The sequence below is a fragment of the Polistes dominula genome, unplaced genomic scaffold (assembly GCF_049000335.1).
Source record: "Polistes dominula isolate Pdom_NZ unplaced genomic scaffold, Pdom_raw_medaka contig_77, whole genome shotgun sequence".
Classification (NCBI taxonomy): domain Eukaryota; kingdom Metazoa; phylum Arthropoda; class Insecta; order Hymenoptera; family Vespidae; genus Polistes; species Polistes dominula.
Window position 1 is genome coordinate 1609819 of NW_028301152.1, and position 16720 is coordinate 1626538.

Consider the following 16720-nt stretch of genomic DNA (forward strand, 5'->3'; position numbering starts at 1 on the left):
AAGAAACAGGGATGATTTGTAGCCTATATCTTATTGTACATATAAGAGTGGTTATTAACGTATATATTACAAAACATAATCAATTATTATTTACTATTTTGTACATTTATTATTTCTATTAAAAAAAAAATGTAATAATATAAATAAAACTATGATTTTGTTTTTAAATCAAATAATTCATTATGAAGAACGCGCATGTTACAATGATGACAAAATGAAGGAAGAATACTGACAACAAAGAAAAAATAAAGGGAAACTTTTGAAGTATTTGATAAAGATGGTAGTAACGGTTTTAAACCTTGAGAATATACATATGTAATTAAAAACGTGAATAAAATTTTATTATAAATATATTAATATATTATAAATCATTAATACTGATAATCGAATAAATTACAAAAAAACAGTATTATTATATTATAAACCTAAATATGAGGGATTAAGTAAAGTAAACTTTTCTATACATTCAATTAGCCATATCAGAGGAAGACTCTTTATATGAGACATGTTGTACTTAATACGTGGTTCGTCATTACCAGGAGCATATATAATGTAGTGCGTACACTTGAATAAAGGATGATGAGGATTACGACTAATATGAAATGGAATACATTGCTCCTTGTCTTTTATATCTTCTGGATTTGGTTCTCTGTTAAGGACAGTTCCATCACCAGCAATTATTAACTCCGTTATTTCTTTCTTCGTTAAATTAACATCGCCAATAGAATAAACGATGTCAACTTGTAAAGCAAGATAAAAGAAACATCGATTGAATAATCGTGGATTCTGAAATATATAATAATATATTGATATTATTATTTAATAATTAATATAGCCTAATATATTTAATTTTAGATATATTTTGCTATTATTGAATAAATAAACAATACAAAAATATTTTCATGTAATGTACTTGATATTCTTGATTTTGTCTTGCAAGCTTAGGTATTCCCAAAATAGGACAACCACTGACTTCAAATAATTCTAATTCCATTTGATGTATATCTTCCAATTCTAAACACATTGAGATCCCTATAAAAAGAGAATATATAAATATGTAAATAAAAAAAAAATAAATAATTCAAAAATAGCTATACATTATTAATAATCAATATTTAGAATATATAGAACTCTTACATTCGCTAGTTAGTAACCATTTGCCACTGAGTATCGCAAGCATAACATCATAAGTGAGATTAGTAATATTTTTATTGTTCACCTCTACTATTACATGAGTTACGCTTGATCTAAAATAAATATTAAAATTAAAATGATATTACATATACATATATATATATTAGAAAATATAAGGTTATATTATTCTGATTTATACGTACTTAAAAGTAGGTAGAGATTTTATTTTATGTTTCGAGGCAGCTTTCTCAAACAATTTTTTACTTGTTTCATTTAAATTTGATAAATATACAATTAAATCGGCTTGAAATGATGTCTGATTCAAAGTGCAATTTAAATCATATTCACTTTCAGTATTATTAGAAATTAAGTCTCCGTCTGATAATATTTGTTGCATTTCTTTAGAGATACAATAATCTCTGTTGAAATATATAACATTTTATTAAATTAGTAATAATAATGACATACTTGAATGTTACATATAGTATTTGTGACAAATAAATTACATACATAGGTTTTTTACCAAATTGATCGTAAACATCTTTATTAGCATGATATTCAAGTAATAATTTTGCTTCTCTTATTCTATTAGTTAAAACTGCTTCATGTAAAGGTGTCCTATTGTCAAAACCTGGTATATTAGGATATGCACCAGCTTTTAAAAGTAACTTTGATATTTCATAAAAACCAAAATTAATGCATTCTTGCTGTGAAAAAAAAGGAATTAAGTTAAATAATCAATTTGTATAATAATTGTAACAATTGCATTTAAGAACAAATAAAAGTATGTTAATTTACCAATGGTGACCAGTTAGCGTTATCCTTAGTATTTGGATTTGCACCAGCATTAAGAAGAGATTCCACTAATTCTTTCTGTTCCTGTAAAAAGAATGACATTTGTGTGTTTCACATGCAAATTTATTCAAATAAACATTTTCTTTTTTTTCTTTTTTTGCTTTTAATTTTTTGTATTAATTTTTAAGCCTTTGTAGAAGAATAGCTATTAATAAATATATAAATATACCTTTAAGCAAGCTGCATGTAAAGAAGTTTCACCCTTCGGATTGCGTTTATTTATATTTTTGGCAACACTCTTTGGTATTTGATTATTGGTTATTTTATTATCAGTATTATTGGTATAAGAATTATTCGGTAATGGATTACTTTTTAGCGATACATTTTTTTTTTCAATTTGTGTATTCCACAAATTACTGTTAATGTTATAAATAAACAAATAAATGTAATATTTAATATCAATATAAATAAATTAATCAACACATACAAAATATTAATAAACCTTACTCTTCTTTTATTACATTAGCAATAGTATCACAATCACGTATAAGATTTAATATTGTATGATCAGTACGTATTTCATTTGGTCTAACTGGTATACCACATAAATAACATTTAGAACTTTTTGCACAATTTGAACAGAAAAAATCTCCACAATTGGTATATCTAACTGGAGCTACTGGTTTGTTTCCACTATAAACAAATTAAGCAAAAATAATAAAGAACAAGAATTTTGTTAATATTATAATTATCTTGTATATAAATAAAAAAAAAAAAAAACATTAAATTTTATTAACAAAAATTACCACTTTCCACAAGTTAATATATTTGCAAAATTTTTTAAACTTTGACGAGTATTTGTCCACGTAATTTCCATTTTAGATATCTTCTGATAAAAAATACAACACTTTAAAGAAAATATCAAGTTGTTATTGTTAATGCGATAACATACACTTGGAAAGTAGTAACAAAATTTGACGCATAATAATTTTCCCGCACTTTTGGGCACGGAGCTTAGATAGAAGGAGCACGCTCGCTGTGTGTAAAACCTCGTTTTCCAATTACAGAGCATAATGTGTACTCAGTGCTAATGCTTAATTGGAACATGAATTAGTTTTCAAGTGCACCAGCAGAGTGCGCTAAGTTCAGTGTTGAAACGAAAAATATTCATAGACTTAGCAACCTCATTAATGTATAAATAAAGTGTTAAAAAAAAATAGTCAATGTTTATACCTTCATCCATACTTATATTTATTTTTTAACAATCTGAATTAACTTTTTATTATTTCCAAACAAACTACGACGAGAAGAAAGCTTTAAGAATTTTTTCAATAATAAACAATATTACTAACGATAATATACATACAATTTCGATCAATGCCAACTTAAAGAAAAAACACTTGGTTATTATCTGCTACTGAGTTGGTATCGATTGCGAGCATCACGCGAAAGCAACACTTTTTACAGTGCTCGATTATGCGATGCGATGCTCTAGTTAAAACATTCAACGTTGAGCATTATGTCGCATAATGCGCTTTAGTGCTGTAATTGGAAAACGAGGTTAGTTTTCAAGTTCACCAGCAGAGTGTACTAAAAACGTAAGAAATAACTAATACTTATTTCTACCACTAGGGCGGCATGACGATCAGTAAGTTGTAGAGGGTTTCTCTATAGTAAAGATAATACTAGACTGAATCTGTTTTATGATCTTTATTGTTAGGATGCGACTTGCTTTTCTTTGTTGTACACTTCTCAACGGCTACGCACAGACTGTACTCGTCTAGTGACCACACTTGCTAGCGTGGTTCCCTAGCCTTCTAGTAACTTAGATGGCGCGACCATCGGTCGTACCGCTACAAAGTATTAGGAATATCCCTAGTGAGTATATCCTGGGGATCCTGTAGGGGGGGGGCGTGCGATACATAATGCAGGAGTTGCTATTGGTTGAAAATTTTGGGGGACTGCTTCCGATGTAACGCGCAGCCGTGTTTATCTTTAGTATGATAAATAACAGCTATGGTCAGTTTAAGTTTGAAATACTTATAGTTTTTATTGTGATATTTATATTTAATTGTTTTGTTGATAACAAAGTGCATATATAAAGTGAAAATAGAAACTGTAAAATTATCGAGAGCACTTGGTAGTTTTCTATAAGTGTAAGTTTAATTTACTCATTTAATAATTACAAGTATAAATGTACAAACCTAACTTATAACTTATCGTTTGTTTACAGACTTATTGTTTGTGATGAATAATCATGGTGTTAATTACTGCAAAAGTTCAACAAAAACTACGCAAGACCGTCAAGACCAAAATTTAAAGCAAACAAATTTCAGTTCGAGTAAAACTATGACCAGGTACCACATTGAGAAATAAAAATATGTTAATATAAATCTATTCTAGCCTACACTACTCTACCCCCTACACTATTCACTATTACTACATACAACTTTTATCCTATTTAAAATGTTTGATTCATTCGCGCGCAATCACTTGACTACATAAGTTCCTGTTTCCCAAAATTCTTTGGCGCGTCCCTCTTACACCCGTAAGAGGGACAATACATAAATGTATTATCAGCCTTTCATAAATAAAGAACAAAAAAATACATCAACGTCTATAATGCGAAATTTGTTAAAATAAATTAAAAGTATAAATTATAATATGAATTATTTGTGTTTTTTTATGATATTTAATCATTCGACGTAGGCCATTAACGCCTACGTCGAGCAGACAAAATGTATACTTACTATGGGCAGTAAATAAGAAAGCCTCAGAGCATATGTTTTTCGACCTCTACTTCAACTTGGCCACCAATTACATGTACTCTGAGACATTTCTTACTTTACCTCCCTAAGTGAGTAATATACTATTCCCTATAAATCATGTAATCTTAGTATAGTTTTTTTTTACTTTGAATTTTTTTTTTTAAATATGTTCCTTAAAATTCGTTTAAAATCCAGGATTATTATTTAACCAATAGAATTTATTTTCCTTCCAAAGGTATAGAATATAAAGGCTTGGCACCCACTATCTGTGGGTATGAGCAAGGAAGAAGGTCGAAAGCGTTCACTGTACGAAATTCTCTCAAGAAAGCGTTTATAGACTCCCGATCTCATTCACCATTTGGTTTGTGTCGAGGCAACACGGTGCCTGCAAATACAAAAATTTTTTTATTACGTTCAATATTGGTCACAAATTTTATTTTTCGGTTTACAAATTTTTGTTCTACCAAGGAGGAAATATGTCAAGGCCAAAAATAGAAGAAGAAAACTTACGTTCCTGTATACTATCTTTGTTCAATCAAGGAAAAACTGAAGTCGAAGCAATGAAAATAATTAAGGAAAAGTATGGAGAGATTTTGACAAGAAGCAAGTGTTCGTGGTGGTATAACGAGTTCAAACAAAAAAATAGAAGTGTTGAAATGGTCCGACAATTAAAATCATTTAAAAAGTTGGAGAAGTTATTGAATGAAAATCCTTGTCAAACAGCTAAGGAATTATCATTTAAGATGAACTGTTCATTGAGTAAAGTTCAAAATAATCTTCGTCGCATTGAAAGAGTGTACAAGAAAGGCTGTTATATTCCTAAAGCAATAATTAAGACGGTATTTCAACAACGGCTTAATACTTGCAGGCTTCTTTTGTTTTCGTATGAATCCAAGACAAAACCGATGCAAATAACGTTTTTGCAACAATTGATACTTGAAGGACAGAAGTGGGTAGAATACAATAGTTTAGTACAAGAAGAACAATTGCATTCTTCCGGAGAAGCAACTGTTTCGACACCTGAACCATCATCATCAATAACAAAACAGAAGATATTTGTTTGTGTGTGGTGGGATTATTTTAGAGTCATACACTATGAATTGCTTGAACCTGGTCAGACCGTTACAGCTATAATGTATTGCGAACAACTCGAACGATTGAAACAAAAACTAATAAAAAACGGATCTGTTTTCGTCAATGGAAAAAACAGGATCCTTCAACAAGATAACAATTTCATAATAAATACTCCATTTATAATACATACAAAATTAAATGAGCTTGGATTGGAACTTTTACCTAATCCACCCTATTCACAAGATCTCTTGCTATCCAAAGATCTGTTCAATAAATTAAATGCTTCAATAAGAAGTAAAATCTTTAACAATGTCGGACAAGTGAAAATCTTCTTGAAAGAATTTTTTCATACAATATCAAGCTATTTTTGTTCTATTGCAGTTAAAAATTTGCCTAATTTTTGGAATGCAGTGGTACAAAATAAAGGAGATTATTGATATTAACATTATTTATTTGCAAATAAATATTTTCGAAAAAAAGAAATTTTGATTACTTTTCGGTCCCCAAACACGTGCATATTAGGGTGGGTCAAAAAAATGGCTTTATTCAAAGCACCAAAAGTGTTTAACCTCAAAATAATATTAAAAATTTTATGTTAACAAATAATTGATTATTACATTTGTATAGTCTTTAAATAATATTAATTCCACGTTTCTTAAAATATTTTTTTTCGGAGCTGTCTATAGCAACAAGACTTTTCGCGTAAGTATTAAAACGAGTACTTCGTGAAAAGCAGCGCGCCCTACCGGCAAAATATCTTGTCCCCTAAATTGATACCATTCTTTAACATTACGTTCGGACTCCTGGTATCTATCCTCCGTGTTCATAGTCATCCCTTAAGACGATATTAAGAATTACAAACTGTTGATGAAATCATAGTCAAATAAGATCATCTCATAACCTTACTTTTTACTTTAGAAACGAGAGTTTTTTTTCAAATCAACACTTTAGTAGACTTAAGACAATCTCAGTTAACAACTTTATGGTTAGGAAAATTAATTAATGATAATAATAAATAATAATCAGACCGTTACAGCTACAATGTATTGCGAACAACTCGAACGATTGAAACAAAAACTGATAAAAAAAGAATCTGTTTTCGTCAAGGGAAAAAATGCATGAATTATAATATGAATTATTTGTGTTTTTTTTTTTGTGATATTTAATCATTCATTTGTATTGATGTGATAATTATATTTTACGTATAAATCATGTAATCTAAATATAATGTATTTGTAGTTATATTTAATCTAAACATAAAGAACAGTACAAATAGGAATAAACTAAATGATATAAACAATATCTATATTAATATTGCAAATATTTAAATTTGTATATTAATCATATGGGAAAGATAAAATTGTGACAACAAAAATGTTGATCATAGTTTTTATGTTTTTGTAATATCCAAAATAGATTAATTAGGGTTAATTCCGAGCGGCGTTGTATTCTATGCTGCTATAAAAATTTTGATTAATTTTGTATTCTTTTTTTTTTTTTAATTTTTTTGCGAAGGCAATGTTCTTAATTGTATTCTTTTACACAGAAAAAAAAAGTTGATTTTTTTTGGCTGGTTTAAAAAAAAAAAAAAAAACTGCGTTAAGAACTTAATAAAACTGTAAACAAACAATTGAAACGGATTTTATAAATTACTGTTTATTTTTCAAATATGATCCGTACTAGTTTTATTTACAATACTTCATAGATGTAACGATGATAATATTTGAAATAACGTTAGTTTAAAGCTAAACTAGATTGATTTAGTTGATAAACTTTATCAAAAAAAAAAAATTTAAATTTACAGAAGTATGTTAACTCAATACCAGCTTTATATTTACATGTATTAGAAAGATCAAATGTAATGAAAATTTCTTCGATGAACTCATTTACATTTTATTTTGTGTCGAGGCAACACGGTGCCTGCAAACACGGAAATTTTGTTATTACGTTCAATCTTGCTTGTAAATTTGATCTTTCGGTTAACAAATTGTTCTTCTACCAAGGAGGAAATATGTCATCGTCAGAAAAATTAGAAAAACACTTCCATAGATGTATACTATCTTTGTTCGATCAAGGAAAAACTGTAGCCGAAACAGTGAAAATAATAAACGATATTTACGGGGAGGTTTTGACACAAGGAGAGTGTCATATGTGGTTTCTCAGGTTCACAAATGGAAATAGGAATTTTAAATGTGTCCCAAAAACAATCACTAATGATCATTTATTGGAGGAGTTATTGGATTTAAATCCTCGTCAAACAATTGAGGAATTATCATTGAAGATGGGCTATTCAAAGGTAACAATTTATCGTAATCTTCATCGCATGGGAAGAGTGAGGAGGAAAGGAATGTGGGTTCCTGGAGCATCGATTGAGACGGTGTTTCATCAACGGCGTAACATCTGCGAGCTTCTTTTGTCTCGGTATGAATCCGAGACAGTACCGTTGCCAATGACGTTTTTGCCACGATTGATAATTGCAGAAGAGATGTGGGTGGAATACAATAGTATTGTACAAAAAGAACAATTGCTTTCTTCCGGAGAAGCAACTGTTTCGACACCTGAACCATCATCATCAATAACAAAACAGAAGATACTTATTTGTGTGTGGTGGGATTATTTTGGAATCATACACTATGAATTGCTTGATCAGACTGTTACAGCTACAATGTATTGCAATCAACTCGAACGAATGAAACAAAAGCTAATAGAAAGAAAATCTTTTTTCGTCAATGGAAAAAACAGGATCCTTCAACAAGATAACACGACACGAAATACTTCAAAAATAGTACAGGAAAAAATAATAGAGCTTGGATTGGAACTTTTACCTAATCCACCCTATTCGTTAGATCTCTCGCCATCGAGTAGCTTCCTCGAAATTTTTGAACTTTCATTAAAATGTAGAAATTTAAACAATGCCGGTGAAATGAAATTCTACTTGGAAATGTATTTCATTGAACTATCGAAATCCTCCTTTTATAAAAGAAAAATCGAAGAACTGCCTTGTCTCTGGCGTAAAGTGTTAGAAAATAATGGAAATTATTTTCAAGAATAATATTTATTTCGCTAGACCAACAACAATTTAAATACAATAATACTTATTTTTGCCATTAGGTCGGTATGACGATCAGTGTAATCTTATTAACGTGACGGAAAACCGTTGATCATTGCCTAAGCGATTGCGTATTTGTAAAAGAAAACACAATACATATATGTAGTTTATTCTTTTTTTTTTTTTTAACATGTATAGTTCATAATTACGTTAGTTTCCAAACATATAAACTATTGTTAAGTATTTAGAATTAATACGCGAATATATTTACTATTGTGTTATAAACAAATTCTATGTTCATAAATGTTTTATAAAGTATTATTTTATAATAGAAAAACAATTTTTTTTTTTAAGTATTTCTTCATAAATTTAGATCTCTAAATTCGTTATATACTGTACATTGAATAAGAAATGTCATTTTTCATTGTTATTAATTTATTAATTAATAAACAATATAAAATATATATCATTATATAAAAATTTTCTCAATTCGTTAGTTTGCTTGTTCGTCAAATTTTAAATAAATAATTTAATAAGCAATAATTACATACATTTGTTGATAATTTCAGGTATGCATAAATAATTTTTACTTAACACATTAACAGCCGACGATTTAAGAACATTTAAAGCCTGAGCACGAGTCGTCATCAATGAAGCCAGAACGCGGAACATTTCTACCCCTTTTTTCAAGCCTAGCACGCCTCGCAACAACAAAATTTACATGTCGGTTTGTCGGAAAACCGAAAGAAGCCGAGGGAAGCCGAGATAGCTGCACAATAGAGAAGAAATAATACCCCCACCACGCGTCGCGGAGAAATACATGGACACAATACACATTTGAACAATGTGTAAAACTCGGCTTCCCTCGGTTTCTTTCGGTTTCCCGACACACCGATACGTAACATTTCGTGTGTCGAGGCGTGCTGCTGGGCTCGAGAGAAGGGGTCGAGATGTTCCGCCATTTGGCTTTATTGGTCGGCGCTCATGCGAGACTCAACTTTGCAACTACAGCGCACTCTGGACTAAAACTTTATTTCTTCCACATTTGGCGGACTCTTTTTATACAGCATTCGTTCTCCTGTGTTTCTACATATAATGTATATTTCATGGTTAATGTAAGTTTTAAAAGAGTAAATAATAAATTTGTATTGTCAATTTTAAGGTTATAGAAAGTTGAAAGATTTTTAATGATATTACAGTAACATTAAAATATCAAATAAAATAAGTATTGGTTGATGTTGACCTTATATTTTTCAGCTGACATGTGAAAATGTGATTTTATATGAATTCAAATAATGATACAGATATGAACCGATAATATATAAATATTATTTGTTTAATAATAAATATTTATTTTATGCATATATGTATATTTTATAAAATTAAGTAGAAATAATTTTCTATAAAAGATATTAATTTTTTAAATATGAATACTTTAACACGATGTCCTGGTATTTATTGCGGAAGAGAATTATTATTAAATAAAAATTGGAGTGATTGTGGTGCTTGTCCTCGTGGATTTAGAACAAATGGTTCTTCCGCATGTATTCCTTGTGAAGATACACCTATAGCCTATGATTGGTTATATCTTGGATTCATGGCATTGCTAGCATTAGTTTTACATTGGTTTTGTATCGATGGAGTTTCAATGAGACGAAACATACCTAAAGAAGTCATTGCACTGCATCTGTCAGCATTATTTGAAGTTTTGAGTGCATCACTCATTACTTTACAATTAACCGATCCTATCGGTACATTTGAAATAAGATCTTGTAAAACACGTCGTCTTTCAGATTGGTATACGCTATTACACAATCCTAGTCCGAATTATGAAACAACTTTGCACTGTACTCAAGAAGCAGTATATCCTTTGTTAGTAACATTTTAATTGCATATTTCAATTTTTTCCATGAGATTTCTTTAATCAAAAATTTGTATATATATATATATATATATTTGTATTAATTAATTCATACTTTATTATTTTGTAGATATACCATGGTTTTTGTTTTTTATGCTCTTGGTATAGTTATTATGTTGATTATAAGGCCAATGATAGCACAAAAGTTCTTACCTAAACATGGAAAATTTTCAATATACGCTGCTCTATATTTCTATCCTATTTTAGCACTTTTACATGCTGTCGGAGGAGGTCTCATATGTAAATAAGCAATTAATCATAAGAATTTCTATTAAATTAATAGAATACATTGAATTTTTATGTAATATTATTTTGCAGATTATTCATTTCCTTACATCACTATTATTTTGTCAGTCTTATCTAATGCAGCGCATTTTGCTTTCAAATTAAATCAGGTAAATAATTTTATATATTGTTATTATTTATACTTATGTATATCGTATACATTTTATTAGTTCTAATCTATTATTTTTTTTTTTTTACAGACCATGAAGTCCCTATTACTTAGTTCAGTTACAGATGTGAAAAATGCAATAGTAATAATTGGTCATTGGTTGTTACATGGTTACGGAATAGTGGCTATTGCTAAACTACGTGGCATTGATTTTCATCCTGCGATGCTTATCTTGGTTCCTTTACCTGCATTGTTTTATATTTTTACAGCAAGATTTACCGATCCACATAAAATTGATATACAATAAAAGGAAAAATTGAAACTTGGACCAATAAATGAAATAGTTTCAATTTTAGGTGTAAATATATTATTATTTATCATTAAAAGCAAAGTCACTTATTTATCTAAAATTTGATATCAATTTTATTTATAGTATATATATATATATATATAAATATATATAAATTATATATTATTGAGTATTTAAAATAGTATTTATTCTTGATCAAAACATTTTTATATAAGAAATAAATTGTTAAGATTAAATTACTGTATAATCTGTTCTAAAGCAAACTTTTCTGTTGGATAGAGATTAATCATTATTCGCCTATGATTTAAGTTAGCATTAAATATCCTTTAAATGCAAATATATATATATGTAAATAAAAGTTTTAGTATACATGGATTTTATTGGTTCAATATGTAATATTATTAAATATTTCTCTTGGAATTGTAAATAATATTTAAAAAAAATAATATACAACTTTTTAATACTTTGCCACACTTTTTAATGATATAGTAATTTTTTTAATTAACATCAAGCAAATTATTTGCATCAAATTATTACATTCATTATAAATATTGAATATTAAATGCATTAATTATTATTTAGTATTAATTGTTATCATCCTTAGGAACAAAAGTTAAAATCAGTGTACTCTTGGGTGATATAGGTACCATATCTGAAGATAACTTTAACCTGAAAAATCAATGAATAATTTAATAAGATTTGACAATGTTTTAATTTAGAATATCCTAAACTTCATGTACTTACTTCATTGTATCTCCTTCTGGAGCATAATTGGGACTAAACGTAAGTATAGTCACTTCTTCGGGTATTCCAGGTATAGATGATATATCTATAATCGTAGGATGTTCGTCACTTTGATATGCTACTAGGTATCCTGGATTACCACTTTTTAGCCTAAAAATTAATTTTAAAAAAGAATAAAAAATAGTGTATTTAAAAATTTGATAGTCCATTAATTGGATTAATCAACTCGTGCATATTATAAATAACCCATTGCACTATAATTTAACTTGATATGGTGCTTATGTTTAATTTGTAAGATTCATCACAAGTATGATTTATGTTTCTCATATTAGGGTCATAAAATTATCACGAATCTCACGAGTTTTTATAGTGTAAGGGGTTAAACCACATAGATCATAATTCCATATGCTAGGTAAAAGATCTACTTGAAATTACATGTAAAGAAATGCATGCAGTATGTTAGTAAACTCACCAACTCCTATGACACATAGAAGGTAGCATGAAAAAAGGTAAATTAATCTTTGGTTAGTTCATTATATGAAAGTATTTATCAGTTATATACCACAATTATCAATGTAAGGAATAAATTTCAATATAACAATTGAATTTTAAATGGATCAATATTTGTGTTATGTTAAGATATGAATAAAACCAATTGGTCTATTCTTTGTAAAGTTATTAAGTAAATAGTTACGTTTAATAATTCCCACTATTTGTTAATAATTTATCAGCAAATATTTAACAATTATTATACATTAAGTAAATTGTTATTATAATATTGATATACTAAATAATTATTTAATATGATCTTACCTCGTATAAACAAAAACAGTTCCATTAACAACTCTAGTATCAGTTTCACCATAAAGGAATGTCGCACTTATCCGAGCTTTAGCTAGTATTGCAAATGAATGTTTGGGAGATAAAGTATCATTTAATCTAAGAATAGGTGTTCCTGGTAAAAGCATAGACATTAGGGTTATGCTATCAGCTATATCTGGTGCCATTCGTTGTCGTAAACTATATTGTTCTCCATTTAGCTATAATCAGTAAATATTATTTTACTTACAGAGAAAAAGTATATATATATATATATTAGATATTTTAATTTATTTTAATAATGCTTACATCCCATCCAGGCCAAGATGAAATAGATATCCACTGTGAAATACCTTTATTTAAAGTAGTTGCATTTATGCTAGCATTTGCTGTAGTCAGAAATTGTGAACTTTGTGGAAGACTAATTAATGTTTTTTTCTCATTGTAAACTTCTAAAATATCTGCACCAATGTCATTTTGCAATGCAAATAAGCTGTAGAAATTTTATTAAAAATTTATCATATACTTTTATATACTCAAAAAAAAATATATATATATATATATATTTCTGTATATTTTTAAATACTGAAATTAATAATTACCCTTCTCCTTTAGTTTCATTGTAAACTATTTCTTGCCATTTTGTTAAAATTTTTGCATTCTCTGGTCGATCTCGCGTGTATACATGAACTAATGATTGATAATTATCAACTTCGGTTGGTATGGAACTAAGAGATTCATCTCGTAAAGAAGGATCTTCTGTTAGATATTGAGTATTTGCCAAACGGAAACCACTAATTCCCAATGTCAACCAATGCTTCAAGATATTCTGAAATATAAAATAATATTAATATAAATAAATGTATGTTAATCCATTCACATATATAAATTCATATGCAAGGATAGATTATTAAATCAAAAAAATAACTTACTCCAAATTCTGCTAACACCGTTGGACTAGAGAAATTCAAATCTGGCTGAGTTTTTTTAAATTGATGAAGATAATATTGGCCTCTTTGTTCATTCCATTCCCAGGCAGAACCTCCATTTACGCTTAACTATATTAAAAATCATATATATATACATATTGAAAAAGATGAATTTACATAACACTTGCAGATAATTACAGTATTTTAAAATAATTATAAGAATATTAAATATACCCAATTATTAGGAGGTTGTCTTCTACCATCAGAAGTAGTTTTTCCATCGGCCCAAATATAATAGTCCGTGTAGGGATCTTTTTTAATAACAGATTGTTCAAACCACGAGTGGTTTATAGAAGAATGATTAGGATCTAATTCTAAAATAAGATGTTGATCTTTTTCCTTTGCAGCTTTGACAAGATCTTCTAAATCATTTAGATCACCCAGTTGAGAATCTAATTCCATGAAATTATCTGTATGCCCTAAATAATACATAGAAATAAAAATAAGATGTGATCTATCATCTTTCTTCTTAAATAATTATTAATAACAAACACGATTAGCTTTTTATTTTTATTTAATATACCTTGTAAACTTCCTTTCATTATTGGCGGTAAAGAAATAGCTTTTATATGTTGTTCCTTTAATTCATTCAAGAGTGATTTCAAACCTTTTAAATCTTTAGTTGGCGAATCAGAAAATTGTAATTTAACGATAGGACTTTCTTCCCACCATTGTTTAGGTTTAGGTGATTCACACTTTGGTGCTACAATAATAATCGCTACAGCACCAGCAAGCATACAAACCCATAATACCCAAAAACTAATAAATAAAAACCATCGTAGGCGAACCCAAAATGGATCATTAGCAAATTTCATCAACTCTTCTTTTCCCATTCCAGAAAGTATTTGTTTAGGCGTTTCAATATCGATTTTTGCATCCCCATTTTCTGATATAAATTTAACCTATAAATGAAAGAAGATAATTTTATTTGGATTTAACAACACTGACAAAAGTAATCAATTATTATTATTATTATTTCTTGATACAAATCTGTGTCACTAAGTGAAAGCATGACGTAATTTCGTATATTTCTTGCAAGAGTTTTTTCTTTCTTTTTTTTTTTTTTTTACTTACATCTCTTTTTTAGTTCTCAATCCGTATAATATCTCATAATCAATTAAATAAATGAAATATTTGTATTTTATTTCAAAACAAAAGTAATATACTTTATTATACAAATTACGAATACGTCATGGTAAATAACCAAATTATGTTGGAAAAACCATATACTTCTTATGTAAATTTTATCCTTATTTTCTTCGAAGTACAAGGAAAGAATAAATATAAATAAAAGAAAAGAAAAGAAAAAGAAGAGAGGTTACGTTCTTTTATCAAATAACGTATAACATATGTATTGATTTTTAGTACTCTCCCTAGTATTAGCACAAATCGATAAAAATCTGTCAGAAAAATAACCTAAATCAATGAATGTAGGTCAAATGTGTATAAATTTGATATAATGGTTACAAATTTGTTACAATTTATTGCCTTTTTTTTTTTCGAAGAAATAAGAAGTTCCCACTTTAGTGTAACAAATTTCTAAGAGATAAAACAAAAAACAAAAAGAAAAAGCAAGCAAGCATGGAACATTACCTCTGTGGCATCTTTAGTTGGCGAAATTTTACTCTCGTCAGTCAGCATTCTCTCCTTTGTCCCATCATCGAGATCATTTTCACCCCCATTTTGTTTTCCCATGTTTAATAGTTCGTTAGACTTCAATTGTTGATCAAAGGAAACTGAATTAGTCTCATCCGTCTCGGATTGAAACGTTGGAACGACTGAAGACGGTCGAGATGATTCCTTCGCTTCGTCGTTATCTAAATTCTGTCTCCCACTCTCCATAGTTACGTTATACAATGTTCTCAAGGTCTTAATATATAGGTATATACATATAGATATATATATATATATCACATAGGCCACACAGAGGACTTTGAATTGTTTAATAGAATTCTTTGCTTACACTGTACATTCACCCCAAACTATCTCTATCTCTATCTTTATCTCGATTCCTCTCTGTCTATCTTATCCAACGTAGTTTAATTCAAATCTACAAATCTTAATAATATAATTTAATTAATTAATCAATCACGGATAAAATAATATTATATGTCTTTTTATTTATAGATTGTGCTATTTTTTATTTTTATTATTTTTATCATAAAAAATGATCAAACATAATATATAGATTTAAAAAAAAAAAGAAATCTATATTATTTTTTGTAACTCACCTTAGACTTTGACACCACCCAACAGCATCCACTAACAATACTCGAATGAGATCGAATAATTCTTTTGCGCAACTCCCCGGTGTCGTTAAAAATTCAACGATTCTTTTTATTCCTATACTTTCTACTTCGTAAAATGAACTTCAAAAAATAATATGAAATATGTGAACAATTTTGATGTAATTTAATATATTGCTTTATAAATCGTTATTAAGCATGAGTAAGGAAAAGAGAGTACACGTATGAATTTTCAGGGCTGTATAATATATTTTTTGTTTTCTTCGTTTTTATGCTTTCTTGTCATTTTTTTTTTTTTTTTTTAAATTCAAAAGGTTTTCTATTTATCTATATTCTAATTTACGATGGTGTTTTTTTGTTTTTTATTTAATATTTATTTTGTTATATTGTTCTTGAATATATATATTTATTGTGAGAGGTAAATTAAAAAAAATTTTCATGAAAAATAAATTAAATGCAGATATTCGGTATCCTTGG

At 28.2% G+C, this 16720-nt stretch overlaps 3 protein-coding genes across 5 annotated transcripts; 1 reads left to right on the plus strand and 2 right to left on the minus strand.

Annotated features, from left to right (window-relative positions):
• Window positions 1-319: 319 nt before the first annotated feature.
• Window positions 320-9623, minus strand: LOC107064204 (BRCA1-associated RING domain protein 1). 2 transcript variants are annotated; one of them, XM_015316624.2, is made up of 9 exons: window positions 9416-9623; window positions 2437-2622; window positions 2159-2345; window positions 1933-2013; window positions 1645-1841; window positions 1338-1553; window positions 1138-1247; window positions 914-1032; window positions 320-786 (listed from the first exon to the last, which is right to left on the minus strand). In XM_015316624.2, exons 1-9 carry the CDS (start codon window positions 9490-9492, stop codon window positions 418-420), a joined length of 1542 nt encoding a protein of 513 aa, XP_015172110.2. In that variant the 5' UTR covers window positions 9493-9623; the 3' UTR covers window positions 320-417. The 2 variants fall into 2 exon arrangements, with proteins under 2 accessions (XP_015172110.2, XP_089034058.1); XM_089177932.1 differs by lacking the exon at window positions 9416-9623 and adding an exon at window positions 2736-3001.
• A 315-nt stretch (window positions 9624-9938) lies between these two features.
• LOC107064046 (JNK1/MAPK8-associated membrane protein) lies at window positions 9939-11916 on the plus strand. Its single transcript, XM_015316297.2, has 4 exons — window positions 9939-10692; window positions 10812-10981; window positions 11060-11136; window positions 11227-11916. Exons 1-4 carry the CDS (start codon window positions 10247-10249, stop codon window positions 11440-11442), a joined length of 909 nt encoding a protein of 302 aa, XP_015171783.1. The 5' UTR covers window positions 9939-10246; the 3' UTR covers window positions 11443-11916.
• CD98hc (CD98 heavy chain) lies at window positions 11900-16379 on the minus strand. Of its 2 annotated transcripts, XM_015316596.2 has the most exons (11): window positions 16229-16379; window positions 15591-16055; window positions 14521-14899; window positions 14172-14416; window positions 13941-14066; window positions 13611-13837; window positions 13318-13501; window positions 13003-13229; window positions 12662-12667; window positions 12190-12339; window positions 11900-12114 (listed from the first exon to the last, which is right to left on the minus strand). In XM_015316596.2, exons 2-11 carry the CDS (start codon window positions 15837-15839, stop codon window positions 12030-12032), a joined length of 1878 nt encoding a protein of 625 aa, XP_015172082.1. In that variant the 5' UTR covers window positions 15840-16055; window positions 16229-16379; the 3' UTR covers window positions 11900-12029. The 2 variants fall into 2 exon arrangements, with proteins under 2 accessions (XP_015172082.1, XP_015172083.1); XM_015316597.2 differs by lacking the exon at window positions 12662-12667 and having other exon boundaries at window positions 16229-16378.
• Window positions 16380-16720: the final 341 nt, after the last annotated feature.